The 21,094-nt window shown below is 55.8% G+C and overlaps 3 protein-coding genes across 14 annotated transcripts in view; 2 read left to right on the top strand and 1 right to left on the bottom strand.

Annotated features, from left to right (window-relative positions):
* Positions 1-9,696, top strand: part of SLC9A3R2 (SLC9A3 regulator 2) — a 39,039-nt gene extending 29,343 nt beyond the window's left edge. For both annotated transcript variants that reach the window (XM_042798347.1, XM_042798348.1), the window contains exons 4-7: positions 837-990; positions 3,332-3,375; positions 4,049-4,111; positions 6,916-9,696. In XM_042798347.1, the coding sequence (XP_042654281.1) occupies positions 837-990; positions 3,332-3,375; positions 4,049-4,111; positions 6,916-7,074 (420 nt within the window). In that variant the 3' untranslated portion in view covers positions 7,075-9,696. The remainder of the gene's footprint in view (positions 1-836; positions 991-3,331; positions 3,376-4,048; positions 4,112-6,915) is intronic.
* Positions 7,696-17,052, bottom strand: NTHL1 (nth like DNA glycosylase 1). Of its 4 annotated transcripts, none has more exons than XM_042798349.1 (6): positions 16,997-17,052; positions 16,231-16,487; positions 14,035-14,205; positions 13,315-13,474; positions 11,438-11,543; positions 7,696-10,751 (listed from the first exon to the last, which is right to left on the bottom strand). In XM_042798349.1, exons 1-6 carry the CDS (start codon positions 17,046-17,048, stop codon positions 10,628-10,630), a joined length of 870 nt encoding a protein of 289 aa, XP_042654283.1. In that variant the 5' UTR covers positions 17,049-17,052; the 3' UTR covers positions 7,696-10,627. The 4 variants fall into 4 exon arrangements, with proteins under 4 accessions (XP_042654283.1, XP_042654285.1, XP_042654286.1 ...); XM_042798351.1 differs by having other exon boundaries at positions 16,973-17,019; XM_042798352.1 differs by lacking the exon at positions 16,997-17,052 and adding an exon at positions 16,856-16,873.
* Positions 17,053-19,305: 2,253 nt separating this feature from the next.
* The window catches only part of TSC2 (TSC complex subunit 2), a 33,339-nt gene continuing 31,550 nt past the window's right edge, over positions 19,306-21,094 (top strand). For 7 of the 8 annotated variants that reach the window (XM_033005663.2, XM_042798298.1, XM_033005662.2 and 4 more), the window contains exons 1-2: positions 19,306-19,470; positions 20,359-20,445. In XM_033005663.2, coding sequence (XP_032861554.2) covers positions 19,333-19,470; positions 20,359-20,445 — 225 coding nt within the window. In that variant the 5' untranslated portion in view covers positions 19,306-19,332. Of the gene's footprint in view, positions 19,495-20,358; positions 20,446-21,094 lie in introns of all 8 variants that reach the window. The other variant, XM_042798299.1, reaches the window with a different exon arrangement.

The following is a 21,094-nucleotide window of genomic DNA, read 5'->3' as shown; positions in this document are numbered from 1 at the left end:
CAGGCAGCGAAGGGTGGGTTGAGCTTTGCCGGGGACGGCGGGCCGGAGCGTGGAAAAGAGTTTATCACACAAAACCGGGTCCAGCAGCGAGGGGCCGGGCTGTGCGGAGACCTTCCCCTGCGGGACAAAGGGTGATTCATTCCCCAGCGCGAACAATGCCTCGAAATCACAATTGTCCCCTCGCTGCGGGGAACAATCGGGAGCAGAGGATCACGTTCCCCGGTCGGTCCCGGCTCGCACGCAGGGAAGGGAGAAATGAATCCCTGCAGCGGGCACGGGGACTCGCCCGCCGGGGACAGGGGAAATCCGTGGTTTTCCATGCTGGAGGGATGAGCCGGTGGTGTGGTGCTGCCGCGGCTGCCTGGGCAGGGTCGGGGAGCGGGACAGACCGGGGACACCCAGCCCGCTGTCCCTGCACATGGTTGCACCCCGTGGGCGGCCTGAGATACCTGGGGCGCATCCGAGGTGAAAGCTGGGTTTGAAATCACTGAACCAGGGGAGCCCGGAGTGTTTTGGCAGGACGTGGGTGGCCGAGGAGACGGCAGAGTCTGGGGTGTGTGGTTCCTGCTGGGTGTGTTTGGGGCGCAGGCGGAGGTGTGCAGTGACATGCAGGGTGCTCTGGCAGAGGCACGGCGCAGGTGGTAGGAGGCCGTGGCTAGCTTGAGAGGGGGAAGGAAAAAGCGTGTAGCCTTCCTGTCATCCCAGCAGAAATGAAAAAAAAGGAAAATCCCATCCCTTAGGGAATGAGGAGTCTGCTCTGGGGGTCTCTGAGCTGGGACCAGCATCTCTGCTGCGGGGGGGGGACAGCCCTGGGTTCTGATGCCGTCGCTTTGCAGGTGAACGGGATAAACGTGGAAGGCCTGCGACACTCGGAGGTGGTATCCCACATTAAGTCCAGGGAGAACGAAGCCAGGCTCCTGGTGGTGGACCCCGAAACAGATGATTACTTCAAGAAGCTGGGAGTGACCCCCACGGAGGAGCACACCAAAGGTGAGACCTCACTTTCCCAGGGTGACCCTACGCCGTTCCCTTGACTCACCGTGTCATGGGTGGGATTTCAGAAGTGAGGGAGAGTCATGTTTCCTTTCTGTCTCATCCCGCAGTGGTTTCCTGAGCACCACCCAGCTTTTTATAAATAGAGAGAATACTTCCTAATCTAGCCAAACCCCAATTTGTTATTTTTATCAGAGGTGAATAATTAACTTAGGAACTTGCTGCCATAAAGTGGCAAAGCGTGGTGGGTTTGGGGGGGAGCTGGGTGCTCGGTGAGCGATGGGCTCGCTGAGGGATGCTGAGATGGGACTGGTCCATCTGGTTGGGGCTGGGAAGCCTCCCTGACGGCTTTTCCTCAGGCCCCTCCGTTTTCGGGTGCAGCACCCACACCCTGGGAGACGGGGTGTCTGGCGTTGGAGCGGGTGGGCTCCGGCGGAGCAGAGCGCTCTGCCGGGGGTGCTGAGCTGGGGTCTGGGGTTGGAGGGTGCAACAAATCCCCCACTGCTCTTTGCTCCGGCGAAGGAACGTCGAGAAATACCGGCGCAAACGCGGCGTGTGCGCAGGAGGAAGGGTTTCACGCCGCGGCGATCACAGGGGGTGGCGGTTGCAGAAAATATTTCCTTGCTGGTGAAACCTGGCAGAGAAAGCTGCCTGTCCACTCCCCGACCTGCTTGCGCGGAGGCTCCGGGGTGGGGAGGGAGCGGGGCCCTCCCCGGCTGAACGGGGAGCTCTGTTTCCCAATGCAGTTTTTATCTGATCTGCACCACACATGCTCCCTCGGATGCTCAATGGGGAGATTTGTCCGGAGAAATGGGTCAAAGAAGTGCTGAGGAACGCGCGGGGCGAGAGCGGTGTCAGATGCTCCGCATCGGTTCGAGGAGGAGCTGGGGCGAGAGCCGTCTGCTGGCACCGGCGATAAAGGAGCCCTTGTTCCCCCCGCCCCCCTCCCCGGGGTGGGGACACAGCCAGGGCCACGGGTGCGGGGGGGTGCGGGGGTGCTGGAGCCCCTGCCTTGGCTGGGCAGCTCTGCTGCCGTCAATGCATTCATCAGCCATCAAGATTTGGGTCTGCCCGGCCGGTGACAGTACGGGGCTTGATGACAAAGGGCTCTGGTAAAGTCTGTTTGCAGGGTAAGAGGCAATAACGTTTGCGCCCCGTAACCCAGCTGTGTCCACCTCCAGCTGGCAATTTCAAAGTCTTCCAGCTGATCCTAAGCACCTCGACGTTTCAGCCAGCGTGTGTGTTTTAACAGCTATGCACCTTTCAGGATTAAGGAAATAAGAAAATATTTCAAGACATGCCAAATTTTGAAATTGCTGGTTTTTCTTTTTTGTTTTTTTGGTTTTTTTTTTAGTCCAGTTCCACTTTAATATCGCTTGTGATTTGAAGCTTGCTTCGCATTTAAATTACATTATCTTTTAGCTTCTTACGGTACCAGAGACTTTAGCATCATTTTCGCTATGAGCTGACTTTCTTCTCATGACCGTTGCTCAGAGCTTATCATACTGTAAACATGGGTCTGACGTTCAGTATGATAAAATACTCAAGGATCCCAACACAGTAGCTGAGGCTTTTGCACTAGCATACTCTCAAAATTATAAGTTTTGGGTAATGCGTTTAGCATTGCCGTGAGCGTGGTGACTGGCAGCTTATCTGCACAAAATATGCCATTGTGTGGGATATTATTAGTGCAAATCGTTGAAAGTGAGCAAAAAAAATGCCAGGGTACCTGGGGAGTGGGTTGTTTGCCACACACTGGTGACACTAACAAGCTGCTGATTTTGGCAAAGAACGTTGGGTTGCTTTTTAAGATCCCTGATTTAACAGCTTCTGAAGAATAGTGACTTAGCAGTTAAAAAAATGAGAGTGTGCTGAATTTAGTGCTCATGGAAGGAAGTTACCTGGTCCCCATCCTGGAAAGTGTTTTCTTCTGATGAAAATAGGGTTGTTTTTTAAGATTCCTGATTTAATAGCTTCTGAGGAAAAATTACTTAACAGCTAAAAAAAATGGGAGTGCGCTGAATTTAGTGCTCATGGAAGGAAGTTGCTTGGTCCCCTGCCTGAAAGGTGTGTTCTTCTGAAGAAAACACGGTGAAATCAAATGTAGTCAGGGGAATTGGAGAGAATTTGGTTCCAGAAGGGCACAAGGGGGCTGGAGAGGCTTCCGTGTGGGCGCGGAAGCGGCGCAGGACAAAGTCAAGAGATGAGACACGTGGAGCTGGTGGAGTGGGGCTGGGGATGGCTGGGTGGGGGATGCTGAGGGGTGCTTGCCTGGGACCCCAGCCCAGGAATCCCAGCTGAGCGTATTTACGGCGTCTTTTCTTTCTGTGGTCTGCAGGTGTGGTACCTCAGCCCTTGACAAACGGATCCGCACAGACTCAGGTGAGCAGTTTTGCCGGCTCCGGGCTGCCCCGACGGCCGGGGTGGCTGGGCAGCACCCTGGGTCAGCACAGCCGGGGGGGGGGGGTCGTGCTGGAGCCATCGGGAGGGACGGGGGGAGAGGCCAGGCCCCCCAGCTTTCCTCAGCTCCCACCCGTGACACGGGAGCCTGTCGGGCTGGGATGCCAGCCTGCGGAGCGGCGCGGGGATGCTCACGATATTCACAATGTCCCCGAGGCTTGTTTCACACAGCTCGGCTGCTGCTGGCTGATTTTAATTGCTGCATTAAAGCTGCAGTGGGAACAAGGCTGGGTTTGGCCCCATTGAATCGTTGTCCCCAGTGACGGAGGGAGCTGGCAGGATGGGGACCGCGCTCTGCCCGGTGCGGGGGATGCAGGAGAGCAGCAACCTGCTGGCAAATCCTGGGGAGCTCCTGCGTGTGCGCACGTGTGTGTGTGTGTGCGCACACGTGTGCAGGGTCCCTTCAGCAGGACCCTCCCCTCCCGGCTCCCTTCCCGTCCCTGGATGAGCCGGCGATGCTCTCTGCCTGGCAGGGCGGCTGGGATGTCCTTCCCCACCAGGCTGGAGTGGTTTTCTGCCTAGTTTTTCATTTATTGATTTTTTTTTCCTAATTCTGTCTTTGTGCAAACCGGACTAACATTTTAATTTCCACTAGCTGAATGGAGGATCCACATCTTCATCTCACAGTGACCTTCAAAGTCCTGGGAAGGAATCAGAGGTAAAAACCTCAAACAATTCCCTTTTACGTACTATTGTAGGTACAAGCCTTATGGTGATGTAACAATGCCTTTCAATGCATTTTCAGTTTGGGGTACGCTTGTATCCATCCAGCAAGCAAAATCCAGTTTTCTTTCATCCCTTGCACTGGAGATGTGCGTGAGATGGAACCGTGAGCTGCCAGCCATTGCTGGTTCCAGCGCGGAGGTGGCCGCGTTGCTGGGGTGGATCAGGAACCCCTTTGGGTGGCTGGTCGGGGGCTGGGGACCCTCAGGGTGATGTGTGCTGGAGCAGCACAAGCTGCTGGCCCAGAGATGTTCTTTCCCCTCTTTGGCCGGGGGGACAGAAAAGCTTGGGGGGGGGGTGGGGGGGGTGGGGGTCGTGGGGCCTCTGGCAGCAGCAGCGGGACATGACGTATTCACAGATGAGTTTTGCAGGGGGGTGCGGGTGCGTGCCCCACTCTGGCTCTGGGAGGGCTCGTGGGTGCTGGTCCTTTCGGGCACCGCGACCTCGGGGAGGGGCTGGCACTGCCCCAGCCCGGGGAGAACGGCAAGGGTAATGGCAGCGAGTTAATTGGCGCTTCGCTGGGCAGTGACTGGTGCTCAGATAGTTTGAAAGGAGGTATAAGATGAAAGGACGTCTGCGAGAGTTTTGGATCTTAAGTGTGATTATACTGATGAGGTACAGGGGCAGGAGGCGAGACTGGAAAGCCGGGAGGGCAGGAGGAGCGGAGCTGTGAAGTTCAAGTGCTGCTAACAGGAACGAGGCGGGCTAAAATTTTAAAAAGCCAAATTGCTTTTGGCTTGGAGCATGGTGAATTTATCCCAGTGTTTAAAGGAGCTGCTCAAGATGGGGGGAGCAGCGTGGATTTGATGACCCGAAGGGCTGGGGCTGTTTTTCTGGGGGAGCCTGGCTGAACGCTGCAGCGAAGGGCAGACCTCGCTGTGGAAGGTGAAACACAAGGCACGGGTTGGTGTTCTCTCAGCGTTGCTAATTTAGCAGGTTTTTTCCTTAAAATAATGCTAAGTGGGGGATTTTTCAACCGCTCAGAAATTGATCTTTAGCATGAGGCTCTGCTAAAAGTAGAGGAATGCCTCCGTGCAGGTGCTCTGCGGGGGCTCTGCTGGTTCTCCGTGCTGGTGCCATCCCCGGCCCCGAGCGGGAATCTGACGGCAGCGAGTGCTCGCGCAGCCTCCCCCCGAGCCTCGAAAACACCTCGAACGCCAGCTGTGCCCGGGAGCCGTGGCCAAACGCCTGCAGTCTGGCATCTCCGTTTCTCTCTGAGCATTAAATAATACATGTCCCGATCCAATGGCCGCTGCCTTTGGGAAAGGGGGCTGCGTCCCGCTGTCCTGAGCGCAGCGGTTCCTCCCCACGGCGTCACCTTTGGGCTGTTTCAGAGATCCCTGTCCCACCTCGGCGTTAAGCAACCGGAGTCCCCCGGGGGGCTGGCGGGGGGTTTGCCCGTGGCTCTGCCCCCCCCAGCTCCTAGCCTGCCGTGCTCAGCCAAGCCACGGGCCGGTTCAGTTTGCATTCGTTAAGGCAGAGCGAAGCTGAAGCCATTATCTTGCAGCGCCCGGTGGCCGAGCTGCCCACGGTTATCAGCAGGGCTTGTGAACCCATTGTCACGGAGTTTCGCCTGCGTGGTAGGGCAGCAACGCGAGCAGAGAGGTTTTAAAGTGTTTCCTTAAAACCGGCAGGTCTTGGTTCTGTACGTGTTTAGCTGCTGTGGGCGTGAGCACGGTGCTTGCAGAGCGCAGCCCCCCGGGTGCTTCTGCCCGAGCCGGGCTCAGCACAGACGCAATCGGACGAAGCAGAAGCTTTAGGTTGTGGCTGCCCACTGAAACCAGCTCGGGTGAGCCAAGGCCCCGCAGCGATGCCGCTTCCCAGACCTGTGTGGTTTGAGGGGCTCGGCAAACCCAGCGGGGATGCAAGGGAATAAAAGCATTTTGGCCAGGATCTTAATTGTCCCCTGAGGACGTGGTTGGCAAGAACACGAGGGTCGAGGGTTGGTCTACTGGCACCTGGGGCTCCTGGCTTGAGGTCACGTTGCCACAGGGACTTTAGAAAGTTAATTTTCTGATTAGAAAAGTACTTTTATTAAGCAGATGGAGAGATGTTGCTTTCCGTACAGTTCCCATAGCAAGTCCTGCCTTGAGTGGTGTCCTGTGGTGGCCGTGCTGGGCATGGCCAGCTGGGCAGGCACTGCTCTCCTCCCCTGCCCCCCCGCCTCGGTGAGCCACGGCTGCTCTGGGAGCAAACGGGTGCCCGGGCACCCAAAACCGAGGGAGGGGGCTTTCCCGCAACCCCTCCCTGCGAGCCCCGAGGCTCACCCGGCTTGCTCCCCCCATCCCTGCTTTCTGCCTACACGAGGGGCTGATTTTTTCATTTTCCCAGCAGAGGAGCAGTTTGTTTTCCCTCCGGGAGCAGCTTCTGGGTTTCTGCTTTTCTACTTCTAGCCGTGGCAGCCACGCATTGTTCAGGCGGCGGGGGGGGGGGCAGAAAAAGGAGGAAAAAAAAAAAAAGAAAAAAAAGACACCACCACAGACTGCAATGTAGTAATTAACTCTGTGGCCGCACAGATGCTGCTGCCAATAGTGAAACCACAGACGCGGCAGGGGGGGATGACTTTGACCTTCTGCTCCAAAAAAAAAAAAAAACAAAAACCCCACCCCTGCGCCTTGGCTTGTCGTGCACGCTGGGGGAAATGCCTCTCCTGAAATGTTGCAGGCCACCACGGCTTTGCTCGTGGCAGCGGGGGGGATGCTGCCCTGGGCTGACACCTTTTCTCCCTTCTCCGCGCAGGATGGAGACGCGGAGAAGAAAGACCCGTTTGAGGAGAGCGGGCTGACCCTGAGCCCAACGGCTGCCGAGGCCAAGGAGAAGGTGCGGGCCAAGCGGGTGAAGAAGCGGGCTCCGCAGATGGACTGGAACAAGAAGCGAGAGATTTTCAGCAATTTCTGAGCCTGGCTGGTGGCTGCCGTCCGCCGCTCTCCTGCCCCAGCTCGGACGTTTCTGAGGTGCCTACGCCCTGTCCTTCAGTGTCCACGTGAGATGCTTTGTGCTCTGCTCTTCACTGGTTGCTTTTACAAGGCGTATTTTAAAGTCCTTTTTTTTTTTTTTTTATTTTTTATTATAATTATTATTATTATTATTATTGTTACCCACCAGCGATTCTCATAAGACAAATGTGACCAAAGCTCTTTTTTTTGCTTGCTCTTCAGCCTGGCTCTGGCTGCCAGCTGTCCCCTGTTCCTATGAGAAAGGACTGGAAGAGTTTAACTCTTGTTTCTTACCTGCATCATTTAGGCTTCTATTACTTTTTTTTTTTTTTTTTGAAGGGGGGTGGGGTGTTTGTTTTGGTTTTGCGGGTGTCCCAGACTGAGCCCCAGGGGATGCTCTGTGTCCCTGTGCAAATGTCTTACGGGCTCGTGCCTGCACCCCGGTGGGGGCCCGCAGGGTGGGGTGTACCTGGCACCCCCTCCCCAACACCCTGTCTGCAGTGTCAATGGGAAAATGAACAGCGGCTGTAAATGGCTTTTGTTGGCTTTGCTATTGAAATGAAAAAGTTTGTTTTGTTTTGGGTTTTTTTTTTTTTTTTTTTTTTTTTTTTTTAATGAAGTCCCATATGTTTCCAGCTAGTTTAGGAACCTCCCTCCCCACCAGTGACTTCTGCCCTGGCAGTAAAGGCCCCTTTTTCATCCCCGGCAGCTCTGCAGAGGGGAGAGGGCAGGATTTAAAAACAAAACCCAACCCCAACAGCCCAAATGCCACAGGCTTCACCATTTGCAGCCATCGACGCGGCGCTGAGCGGCGGGGGAAGGCAGGGAGCGGGGCCAGTCCTGCCCCACGGTGCTGGGAACGGTGCTGCCACCCGGCTCCAGCAGCTTTGCAAAAAAGACAAGAACCACAAGATGCTACAAAACCTCTTTGGACAGGCTCGAAAGCGAGCCCGACCCAGCCCGTTTCCAGGGAGGAACGCGGGGATCCGGCTCCGGCTGCGGGCTGGGTCCGGGTCGGTCCCCACCTGGTTTGTTCCTTCTGGGCTGGTGTTTGGTGCCTCCAGCCCACGAGCACAACCGAGTCTGGGTCTCGCCGTCGGGAAGGCGTCCTCCGAAGCCGTGGGGTCTCCGTGGGGCTGGCTATGAAGCAGGCAGCGGGGTGATGGAGTGGGCAGTTGCTTCGGCTTTCTCTGGCCTCCTGTGAAAACACCCTGCTCTTGGTATTAGAGCCTCAAACACGTATCTTTAAAGCGTTACAAATTAAGCCCCTTTAAGCTCTTTATGACTTGCCTTGGGCTGTAAATGAGGGAAGATGACCAAGCTGAACACCACCGCTCTCCCGGGGGTTGCAGAGGTGTTTTACCAGCGCAGGGTCCCGGCCGTGGTGGGGCTGGCCCCCTCCTCGCACACCAGCAGCTCCCCAAGCCCGGCCGTGGTGGCCGCCTGGTATTTCAGCTCAAATGCCAAGGCAAGTGGGAAGGGACTGGGCACAGCAGAACAGTCGAGTACAAAACCCCTTTCCCCAGCTAAAAGCGAACGGCAGCAATCCCTCGGACATCGGCGACCGTTTGAAAACACACGGCTGTGATTTTTGCCCTGCTGTACTCCAGCACTGCTGTTACAAGCCCAGGGCCTTTTGGGTTAGCGTGCTACGGATATTGTAACGTGTTTCCCAAGTATTGAGCTAAAAGGTGCCTTATTTACAACATTTACTGCTCTCCTCGGCAGTGGGATGGGGCTCAGCACAGCGGCAGGTTGGTGCAGGGCAGGGGGACCGCAGCAGCAGAGCCAGGACATTTGGCTTCAGCGTGGGGAGCACGGAAGGCCTCAGGGGTGAAGGAGATGAGTTCTCTCTTTTATGAAAGTTACCTTGTAGGAACGTTGATGGGCTGAACGGGTTGAAAATAATGGCTTTGGAGAGGAAGTGGTGGCGGTTTGGCAATGGCAGCGGGATGACAGCTCAGGCTGCAGAGGTTTGCCTCCCCTCCAGGACTCTGCCATTCACAGGACACCTCTTCCCTACCCCACTTCAAAGACAATAGCCTGCTCTTTTTGGCCTCCAAAATATTTGCTTCTATCGATGAGTAATCTTTTGAAGGAGCCCTTCTTTTTCATGGTGTGCACGTTGCTTCCTGTGCCTGCATAGCCAAACCCCAGGCAGCGCCCCGGTCGCCGCAGGGCAGAGCGTCCCCCGTTACACTGAGCTAAACGTCGCACTCTCCGATGCATGTCAGAGAGCAAAGACCTCTTTGTAAATACCCCAGCTCTTGTACAAGACTGGACCGCCGTAGTAGAGGGGGGAAACGAGAAAGAACATGTAGTTTTGAATGCAGGTCAAAAGAAATCAGGTGTGCAAAGCTGTACTGGTAAGATTTTAAAATCTTAATCTCTGCTTAATCCATGGAAACTGCTCCTGGTTAAAGCACTTACTGTATTTCTGACATCTTGTAGCTCAGTAGTAATTATTCAGTTCCTGTACATTTAACTTGGAAAAAAAAAATCAATGAAGTATAAGGCTGTCAGCTGCATTGTAAAAACATAATGTACACTGTAATGTCAGTAATAAACTTCGTTTTCCCATGTACCGAGTACTTATTTGCTCATTCCTCATCTCTTTGGTGGGGAACTTCAGAGCGGAATTACAGCTGCCTTTAGCACATTATAAACTTTGCTTCCTCCCTTGCCTGTTTAAAGAGTAGCTGAAATCATCCCTTTGAAGCTCTACAATGAAGTCAGCACTGCCCTTTCTTTGAAGAACAAAACACAGGCGGTGGTGATGTCCCTTCTGTCAGCTTCTGAGGCGCACAGGAGCCTGGCTCCCGTGGCCACTGTAACCCTTGCTGGCACACACACAACCGAGCACGACGCTGGCTTGTCTCCTGCCTGACCCTGCTCTGCGTTACCCCCCCCTGCTCTTCTGCTCCAAGGTCACTCATCCAGGCAGTGGCTGCCTCTGATCCGGGCTCGTGAAGGCTTCAGTCGTGTTTTATTCACTGCAAAGCCCCCTCGCTGCCCAGGCCTGGCAGGTTGTGTGCTGCTTGTGATGGTTTCCTGCTTCAGTGAGGTCACCCCTGCTCTTTTCCCCCTGCCCCGCGTTGCACAGATGCCAGCAAACATCACGGCTGGAAACAAAACCACCCCCCCACCACCACCACCACCTTTATTAAATGTGTATTTACAAGCAGCAGCGAGTCCCCTAGGACAAAGCACTTCTCCCGAGGCGGCCCAGCCTGCTCCTCCACTGGGGCATGCTCAGGCATTCACACGGGGGCTGGAGCCTTCCGCACCGACGCAGCAGGACCGCTGCGCTTTGCAAGACCCTTTTTCCTCTCGAGAGCTCAGCCCTTGCCAGCGGCTGCTCCCTGCCCAGAGATGCTGAGCTGGCTGCAGCAGTCTCCTGTTCCCCGGCAGTCACACAGTCAGCCCCGTGCAAAGCGCAGTGTTACCGGGGCTTGGCTCCGGGCTGCTGCTGAGCCCAAGCAGCTTTTTTTGCTCTACGAAGACTAGACGATCCCTCAGCGTCTCTTAGCAGCTGGGCAAATGTCTTGATTGAGGCACTCGTTGCAGCGAGGATTCACAGGCAGGCAGGTCTGCTGGCCAAAGCCCACCAAGAGCCAATTTAGCTCCCTCCAGAGATCCCTGCAGTGAGAGGAAAAAAAATGAGCTTGCCGATACAGCTGCTCTGAGGGGTTAAAGAACAGCCCGTGCTTTTAAATGGATCCCTTTCGCCTACTGCCTGTTCCTCTTGGCTTCCCACGGCGCCTGGAGGCGGGTCCCAGCCTCCTGCTATGAGCAGCCCTCCTAACCTTTCCCGATTCTTCTGAACTGGGGTGGAGAGCAGAGCACAGGCACGCAAAGTGGCTGCGGTCACTCTCTTGTGATAAGGCAGGTACCAGATGTGGGGATGCAACAGAGTACCTGTCAGCTGGCATCTCATACTGAAGATGAAGCATCAGTGAAGGCCAGAAGCCAACCATGGGCTGACAGCACTGTGGCCATTAGGCTCAGCAAGGTCCAGCATAGCAAAGCACCTGGCTTGGGTCATGGTAAACTTGTCAAGGCAAGAATCGGGCAGCAAGACCTCCAGGTACCTGGCTGCACTAGTGGTGATTGATATATCTGATAGCTAGGAAACACCCAAGTAGCTGAGATGCTGCTGCAGCTCTCTGGGAGAGAAACGCCTGCAGACTAGTCCCCCCTAAAGAGGAGGAACCCAAGGTGCAGTCACGGAAAATGCTAGAAGCAAGATTGTGTGCAGACATGGCTCCTGCAGCTAGCTTGAGGGGTTTGGTGTGGAGGAAGGAGCCTGGGGTCTCAGGCCTCACCTGGGCAGCCAGTCCTCCAGCGCTGCCCGAGTTTCCTCGGGGTATCTGGTCTCCTTCTTCACCCACTTCAGCCTGTTTGTGATCCTGTGCACATGGGTGTCCACAGCTAGGAAGGGAGAGCCCAGAGTTTAGGTGGGGGCAGACACACCTGAACGGAGAGAGCACAGCCAAAAGCTGCCTGTCACAGCACACCAGGTAACAGCACCCTGCACGGGCTTCCTCCGCGGGCTGGCAGGAACAGGCAGGAGAAACAGGAGGGGAGGCTCACTCGCAGCACAAACGTGCTGCTCCCTCCCTAGGCCCAGAGCCAAAAGCAAGATGGGATGGATAACTCGCACCACGCAGCTTGCGACACGCTCACACAATCCGACCCAGCCTTCTTTCAAAGGTTTGTGTGCTCTGATCTAGCAGGCACAGGGCGGCCTGTCCCGCGTTCTCTTCCTCCCTGTGTTTCAGCTGATGTTATGCAAGTTGCAATCTCTGCCCCTTAGTTTACCCAGATGGAAAACACATTTCATAATACCCACCAACACAAGAGCGTTTGTGAGGCTTAAACGAATGTTTATGAAGTGCTTTGAGCTAAAAAGCCCTGAAAGCAAAGTGTATTATTGTTAGATCAGCAGCGATAAACCTGTCTCTATGGCTAATTGGGCAAAACCCAGGAAATTGCTGTAAACAGGAAGACTAAGTCTTGCCTCCTAAATCAAAACGGAGCACACAATTATTTGGAAAACAGTTGGCTGGTTTGGCTCCCTCTAGACCTCCCTCCCCCACAGCAGGGCGAGAACAACAGACCCCAAGGGCTGTCAAATCCAGTGCAAGAGCCACATTTCGTCCAGCTGCCGGTCACCAGCGGGGCTGCGGGACTCAGCTGCCGCCCGCACTGACCTTGGCCTGCGCGCTCGCCGCGGCGGCAGCCATTCATCAGGTGGCACCATTCCCAGGGCTCCTCCATTAAGCAGCAAATAAACTTGGAATATTCATCTATCCCCAGGGGCCCTCGGGCCGGGCAGCCCGCCGGGGACCCTGCAGCTGACGGTCCAGCCCCATCTGCCGGCAGCTCGGCCGCCCGCCGTGCTCCCCAAACTGGCATCGTGCAGGAGCCAACCTGCCCTGCGCCCCGCTCCGCCGCAGACGGCCCCCCAGCCCATCGCTGCTAAGGCACGCAGCTCCACGGGGTACAGCTACGCTCTCCGGGCCATGAACACGGGGAATAAACAAAGATGCCTGTGCTCACCTATTACCCGGCTGCAGGAAGGAAACCAGACCAGAAATTCTGCAGGTACAGACTGCCTGAGACTATTTCTTTCTAGGATCCATCACAAATTACCGATTTCAAACAGTAGTTTTGACCAAGCCCTGCTTCTGCCCTTTTATGGCTTGCCGAACAAAAAATCCCAAATGAGATTTGTTTAAACAGAAGCAACCCTGGAAAAAAATAACCTCAGGCTATCCTACAACTATCACCGCACCACAAAATTACCCCCACCTCTCTTTCACTTGACACCAAAGAGATTTCCAAGCGTTATTCTGCTAGCACATCTTTTTGGATGTCTACCCAACCAGGCAATACTTGCGCTGTTTACCAGTACCTGAGGGGAAGGAGTGACTGCCCCTGGGGATTTCTACTGCCCTTAAGGATTTCTGCTATCAAATTTGGGGAAAAACAGGAGCTGGATCCTTGCTTAAATCCTACAGCAACTCATCTGCTGTGAGTGGCTGAGGGTCACATCCTTCACCCACCCAAATATTCTGCAGATGACTAAACTCAAGCGATGCTATCAGGCAGTTTACCCAGCTGCAATGCTTCCCCTCTGCCTGGGGAATGGATCAGGCAGGATTCAGGAGAGGAATGGGGAAAACACGGGCCAACCTACCTATCCCAGACACACTGTCCCAGGCAATGTTCATGGCCAAGTGGGCCATTTTGGGCCCAACTCCTGGCAGCTGCACCAACTCCTCCACGGTTCTTGGTATGTCACCCCCATATTTCTGCTTCAGGATGGCTGTTGTCTGCTTTATGTACTTCACCTTGTTCTGGAAAATGAAGGGGAAAGGCATAAAATCCAAGTTGCCCTCCAATACAGGGAAAAGAGACCAACAGGTCAGAAAACAAACCATTCCTGAGCATATGCTACATGTGAGGCCACACACTGGAGTTTGCAGAGGGCAGACAGAGGTCTTTGATTTCTCCTTGAAAGCAAAACGCTGAGACCTGATTAGCTCTAACCTCCCCTGCACACTCCAGGCACTGCAGCAAACGATCTTGCTGTGAATACAAATGGCTAAAACTGGCATAAAAGACACCCTTCAGCTTGACTCCAGGGGCAAGATCACCACGGGGCACGGCACACAGGCTGATTATCGGCTGGGGGTGCATCTCTCAGGAGCAGGGCTGGTTCGCACCCACCTCCTGCTTTCATCACCTGCTGTCAGCAGAGGCTGGCCATGAGGACAGCCTAAAAAAGGACAAGCATGCACCCGCTTTGTGCTCCTCTTCTGGGCCTCTGAGCTGTTTCAGGCAGCTGCACGGGAGCGGAGGACTGGAGGGGGTTCGTCTACGTGCACGTCGGGTGCTGCCGCGATCCTGCACTCACCCTCCAGAATCCTACAGGGTAAATGATCTGCCCGAGCGTCGCATCATCCATCTGCAAAATACTGTCGACGGTGAGGCCGTGCTGCCGCAGGCGCAGCATGGCAGCTGATGTCACCTGGTCCTTGGTCTGGCTGGAGAGCATCAGCGACAGCAGAACTTGGTAGCGCATCACCTGGGGAAAAGGAGACGGTGAGACACCCCGAGATCTCTGAGAGGATCCGGCCGCCTCTGCAGCTCGGTTCTCCCATCCAGCGCCACCTTCAGCCCAGTGCATAATATGGACCCACCCTGGTTCAGCTGTATCTGTCTGTAAGAGACTGGAAGGCTGCAACAGAAACAATCCATAACCTTTTAATTCTACCACGCAATAAAGGGAGAAAAGAAAAGCCTTCAATCTAAGCAGTCAGCATGCATAAAAGGGCAGAGAGCAGCTACTGGCTGCTGGGCTCTCACATCCAAAGATGCCAGTGCTGAGCCACAAAGGGCCAGACAAAGCTATTCCTGATGATGGGATTCTCAGGAGACCCCACAGGATGTAGAAGTACAAATGCCCAATGATCTTTCATACAACTTCTGCTCTAAAACAGCTTTTGAAAATCCCATCCCTTTCTCACTAGTCTTCAGCAGGAACTGGGTATCTGGCTCCAGTGATCTCCTTACAAAAGCAAATCTAAAGACCTGGGAGACGAAGCGCAAAACCTGGAAGTTCCTCGGATGCTGTCACGCAGGGTTTAGCCCAGACCATTCAGCTCGTATTTTTCCAATTGATTTTTCCCCAGGTGCAATTCTGTCCCCACCAAGATGAGGGGGATGATGCAACTAACCTGGACTGACCCAGGATAAGATGGGACACAATCCTTCCTCCAGTTCTCTTGCAAAGTTTACAAAACCGCAGGTGCACCAGGAAAAATCTCTGCGTGCATGGAAGCGGGGTAATCTCTGAGTACATGGATGTTGTGCGAGGAGCGCTGGTGCGCGCCGAGGGTTACAACGTCCACTTTTTTTTGGAAGCAACAACCCTGCTTCCCTAGGGAAGAAAAGTTATTTCCGTATCGTGCACCGCAGCCTCCCTGGCCCCACAGCTGCGCTCGGTGCCAGCCCACGCGGCTGCAGGGCACGTGATGCTCTCTGAACCCGGAGTCAAAGCTAACTGTTTCCCCCTGGGATTCAAGCCCAAGGCAGGATGCCAGCAACAAGGACAGCGTTCCCTGCAGCTGTGTCTTCCAGACCTCTCCCTCGGAGCCTGGCAGATGGAGCACACGAGCCCCGCTGCTCCGCCGAGCCTGCCCGCGGGTCGTCTCCGTGTTCCCACACCGGCGCCGTGCACAGAGAGCCCAGCCCTGCAGCCCCGGCTCCCCACGCCGCTTTGTTTTTTTGTACTGATGCAAATGGTCCCCTCAGAGGGAGGTGTCATCTGGGGCCTTTGATGGTGTTCCCAAGCTTGGGGGAGCACAGTGGCATCCCAGCGTGGCCTTTCCTTTCAACCAGTATCCCCTCAAAAGCAGGCTGCAAGAGGGGAGGAAGCCAACCTACACTTATGCGCTGCTCTGAAGAGCATAAAAGCAGCCTGAAAAAGTTTTTTCTCAGCTCTCCTTGCCTTTTCTCCATACTGTTTTTTCTCTGTATTAGAGCTATCTTACTGGATAATTTCCTTGGACTCCTACAGAGACATTTAAGAATAAACGGACATGCCTTCATGCCCTGCCAGCCCGCTCCAGAAGACAGCACTGCCACAATACACTCTCAGGGTTTTTACTCCCAAGTCTAAAATCACCCTATTTTTGCCTCAGCTCTTGCCCTTGGTTCAGCCCTCTAACTCTTCTGGCAGCAGCTTAAGCAGATGACAAGGGATTTTCAAAGCTGTGTTTGCTAGTTGGTCTCTAATGCCCAGCACAGGCTAAATGTGAGCAGAGAACATCTCCAAAAACACCCACGGCCATTTCACAAGGGCTGCCTGAAGCCAGAGAGCCCAGTACTGGAGAGGCAGTGGCTGATTCCCCTCCTCTAGCTGGAGGAACAGTTTCTCTTATGTGCACGCTTCTGCAGTAACCTCTCGTGGGACCAATCCCAGTCTAGAGTCCTGATACGCCCTGTGTTCATCCTTCTGTTCTGGAGACATCCAAGGTGGGACATATCTAGGGGCAACGCGAGGGTGAGGGGAGCCGGAGGGCTGTATTTTCACGCAGGGTGTTGTTACCTGTGGAGGTGCGCTGCTGTCGTAACACTTCTCCACTCCCATCTCGTCGACGGGAGCGTCTCTGCTCCTCCTCATCTCCCGGATGCGCTCCAGCTGCTGCCGCCAGGCCCTGGGCTCCCAACGCGGTCGCTGGGGCTCAGGTGGCCCCTGCTCGGTGCCATCCCCCTGCACAGACTCGTAGGCAACGGCGATGTTCTTCCTCCTCCTCCTCCTCCCGCTGCGCCCCGGGATGCCGGCCGTGCTGAGGGGCTGGCTCACTGCAAGAGAAGGGAGAAAGAGTTTCAGGCTTCTGTCTCCTGCCAGAGACCGGTGTCAGCCCCGCGACCACCTGGGCGACCCCGACAAGGGCTGAACTCCTCTTCCTCGCAGTCCCAACCCCGCAGCAACACCTCGCATCCCGCCAGCCCTAAGCAGAGCCAGGCGCCGGGCGAGGAACGGCCGGGAAAAGGACCTGGGGAAGAGGCGACAACAGTCGGGGGCGCACGTCACACTGCTGGGGTGCGTGTCTCGGGCACACAAGGAGGCTGCTGAAGGGCAAGGGGCATCCCCAGGTCCTCGCCGGGACGTCCCGGGCTCCGGGGGGGGGGGGACGTGACAAGGACACCAGGCCGCTGTTGCCCCCCACCTCCGGTTGGGCTGGGCCCTCGCTCTCCCTGCTCGCAGCCGAGGCCGCGTCCCGCCCCGCCAGCCCCGGGAAGCACAAATCATCATCCCCCCCCCCACACACACCCCCCCTTCGTACCTCCGGTCGCCCCCCCGGCCCTACCGAGCCCCCGGGCCACCGCCCGCCCACCGCCCGCAGCCCCTGCCGCGCACATGGCGGCGGCGCCGGGCGCCACCGGGAACTACCAGCCCCAGTATGCCCCGCGGAGGTCGCCGGCGCCGGAAGAGGCGGGATTTCCGACTGGGAGGCCGGGGGGGTGCCGGGGGTGGGGGGTCCCGGCGCGGAGCGGCGCGCGGGGCCGGGCCGGGCCGGGCAGGGCAGGGCCGAGCCGAGCCGAGCCGGGCCGAGCCGGGCCGGGCCGGGGGGCGGCGGCGGCGGCGGCGGGTGAGTGACGGGGGGAGGCTGAGAGTGCTGCCCGGGACGGAGACCGGGGTGCGTGGGGGGGCCTGGCGGGGCCTAGCGGGAGGCGGGGCCCTGCCGTGCTTTGGAGGTGTAGGGCTGCCCCCCGGCTGGGGGGGGGGTGGGGGGGTGGCCCCTGTCAGGGAGCCGGGGTGTGCTGGGAGAGGGGGGGGGGTGGGGGGTGGCCGGGCCTGTGGCGGGTCCCTTGTTGGGTGTCCGTGAGGGGTTTGTGGCTTGTCCCGGGAGGGTGGGGGGCCTGTGGTGTGATCCCGGCCTGCCTGGGTTGGGGGGGGGGGCAATGTGCCATGTCTTGGGGTGTATTAAGGGCTGTGGTGTGTCCCCCAGGGCGGTGGGCTGCAGTGTGTCCCCTGGTGAGGTTGGGCCGGGGGTCCTGGCTTTGTCCCCTGGGCCGGGGGTCCTGGCTTTGTCCCTCGGGCCGAGGGTCCTGGCTTTGTCCCCTGGGCTGGGGGTCCTGGCTTTGTCCCCTGGGCCGGGGGTCCTGGCTTTGTTCCCTGGGCTGGGGGTCCTGGCTTTGTCCCCTGGGCCGAGGGTCCTGGCTTTGTCCCCTGGGCCGAGGGTCCTGGCTTTGTCCCCTGGGCCGGGGGTCCTGGCTTTGTCCCCTGGGCTGGGGGTCCTGGCTTTGTCCCCTGGGCTGGGGGTCCTGGCTTTGTCCTCTGGGCCGAGGGTCCTGGCTTTGTCCTCTGGGCCGGGGGTCCTGGCTTTGTCCCTCGGGCCGGGGGTCCTGGCTTTGTCCCTCGGGCCGAGGGTCCTGGCTTTGTCCCCTGGGCTGGGGGTCCTGGCTTTGTCCCCTGGGCTGGGGGTCCTGGCTTTGTCCCTCGGGCCGGGGGTCCTGGCTTTGTCCCCTGGGCCGGGGGTCCTGGCTTTGTCCCCTGGGCTGGGGGTCCTGGCTTTGTCCCCTGGGCTGGGGGTCCTGGCTTTGTCCCCTGGGCTGGGGGTCCTGGCTTTGTCCTCTGGGCCGAGGGTCCTGGCTTTGTCCTCTGGGCCGGGGGTCCTGGCTTTGTCCCTCGGGCCGGGGGTCCTGGCTTTGTCCCTCGGGCCGAGGGTCCTGGCTTTGTCCCCTGGGCTGGGGGTCCTGGCTTTGTCCCCTGGGCTGGGGGTCCTGGCTTTGTCCCTCGGGCCGAGGGTCCTGGCTTTGTCCCCTGGGCTGGGGGTCCTGGCTCTGTCCCCCAAGCTGCTGGCACAGGGCCTGTGGAACGTCCCCAGGGAGCACAAGGAATTGCTGTGGCGCGTTCCCCAGGGTGTGGGGACGGCTGTGGGGTATCCGTTGGGGGGCATGGGGCATAGCTGGGGGCGGGGAGTGGGACTGCTGGGTTGGTGTGGGCACGTGTGCTGAGGGCAGGGTGCTGGGGCAGGGTGCCAGCAGGCAGGGAGCGGGGGGTCCCCGAGGGGCAGCGGGTTGGCGCTGGCTGGGCAGACAGTTTGTGCGCGCCGCCGCTGTCGATGTGCCGTTGCTGTAACGCACGTGCTTGTTCTCGCTCCCCCTCTTTTTCCTCACCGTAGCAGCGTTTGGATGTTCGAACGCTGAGATTCGTAAGTCTTCTAGCTACGTTCGGCATCTTTGCAGTGGGGTGTGCTTGTCCGTTGCTTTTGCACGGGGAACGGATATTTCAGCTCGCACCCGCCAAAAACTGCGTGTGTCTGTGTCTTTGCACTTCAAAAAATCAGCTCAGCGGTTTTAAAACGGTGGTTGCTCTGTGCGGGCTACGGTGGTGCTGGGCATTTGGAGCTCCTAGAAAATGGGAACCCCGAGCTCCTCATTCCTCAGGTAGCTGCAGTATGCGGGTGCTGAAGGCAGGAGCAGCACAGGCTCCTTGTATGTGCAGGCTCCTCACTGTTGTCCTCAACGTTGGGCTACTCACTTGTTGGAAACGGCTTGAGACACCAGAGCTGTTTGGAAAAGCCACATTGTGATGGCTGGTGCTTTTTTTTTTTTCCTGCTTAAAGATTCCCCTTGGGCCTCCCTTAAAAGAAACGCTGTTTTGTATTTGCAGGGGCTCGGCGCTGCTCGTTCGTCAGCAATGGCAAAGCCTCAGAGCAAGGATTCTGGACTGAAGGAGAAGTTCAGGAATCTCCTGGGGCTGGGAACATCCCGGGGAAGTTCAAAGTCATCGGAGGGCAAGCAAACAGAGTTTATCATCACTGCAGAAATACTCAAGGTGTGAGAACTGACCGTAGTAAAGGTGGGGATAGTGCCTGGATTACCTGAGCTGAGAGGATCAGGAAGGCTTGCTTGTTCTCCTTTCTGTTTTGACTTTGATTCCCTTTCCGATCATGCATTTCTACCTTACCTCTCAATTCATTCTCTAGTGAAATAGATGTAAAACTCACCTACTTTGAAGTTACAGCATTTTAGTTATTCAGTGTTTGAATACTTTTGAGGTATTTGATAGGATGGTGGTGTCTTCTGTTGGGTTACAGGGAGTTTCCTCAAAATACATTGCTCTTTTTTTACAGTCTCAGCTTGATGAAGTTTATGTGGTGGCAGTTAGCACAAGCTGTAAACAGTTCCTATTTTATGAAAACCTTATGGGTTTGTGAAATTAAATAAATAAATAAATAAAGTTGATTCCAGTAATTGGTACAGCGAGTCTGTAAGCGAAATCGTTGGCACAAAGGGAGGAAAACACATAAAAGGGAGAAAGAGCCCAGAACCCCTCCCTGTCTGCTGGAGCAGCCAAGCTCTTACCTGCTGGAGGGCTGGAGAATCGGGTTTAACGTCCCTCCTTTCGCTGCCCTTCTTCCGTGAACAGGGCGAGCGCCACAGCCAGCGAGTTATTAACTTTTCTGAAGAAAATGTGATGTTCTGTTCTGGAGGTGAAAAGCTGCTTGACTCCAGTTCTGTGAAAGTTCTAGTTTTGACAGATCATTTGCTAATGGAAAAAAGTTTTTGGCGAAATTACTGAAAAGCTCCAGTGATGACTAATGGTTAGATCATTTTGGACAAATGTGTAGTTTATTTTTCAGTGGTTCATGATCCCCTTTGAGAAATGGATAAGTGTTTCTAGTAATGTAAACTGTTAGCTTATTTCTGCATTTCTTTCCAGGAACTGAGCATAGAATGTGGATTAAGTAATAGGATACGAGCGATCAGTCAAATTTGTGAAGTGGCAAAAACAAAAAAAATTGAAGAGGTAAGTTTCAGTCTTTGGTGAATATTGGAAGGATGAAAATTTAAGCAGCAGCTTTTAACCTATCATAAGAAGCTCCTGTAGTTTAGGCTGCTTTTTAAAATTGATCATCCCAGAAGCTGTGTTGTGCTGTCCAACCTGTAAAAGGATGGCTCACATGCCAAAGAAATTAGTCTTGTCCAGCCTGCCAACTGTGGAACAGAAAGGACATAGCTGATGGGCTTCCTGAACTGAATCAAAGGAGGATGCTGTGAATATTCAAGGCTGAACGGATGGTTCACGGGGGAGATGACGTTAATCCTGTAGGAGAGGGATTTGCTAACTCCTTCTGTCTTGTTAATAAGCAGCCTCAAATTGGGTTTAAACTCATCTTGTATGTGGGTGAAGGTTTCTGCACAAATGTTCACACTGAAGTAAGCGTGTGAATGAAGAACGTCAGTTACTGGGGTGCAAGTTGTCACGTAGGATGGGATTTGGTGTCTCATGTGGTTCATCTGAGCTTATAACCAGGCAGGCGAGAGTGTCCCTAAGAAAAGAGAACTCCAGACATGAAATCCCTGGAGATCTTGTTCGTTAACTTACCATAATTAATGACTGACCTACTGGATAAAGGTCCCAGAAGCAGCTTGACGTTCCTACTACTGCCTGTCCC

The sequence above is a fragment of the Tyto alba genome, unplaced genomic scaffold, assembly GCF_018691265.1.
Source record: "Tyto alba isolate M040663 unplaced genomic scaffold, T.alba_DEE_v4.0 Super-Scaffold_28, whole genome shotgun sequence".
Classification (NCBI taxonomy): Eukaryota; Metazoa; Chordata; class Aves; order Strigiformes; family Tytonidae; genus Tyto; species Tyto alba.
This window is presented reverse-complemented; position numbering and strand designations above follow the sequence as displayed.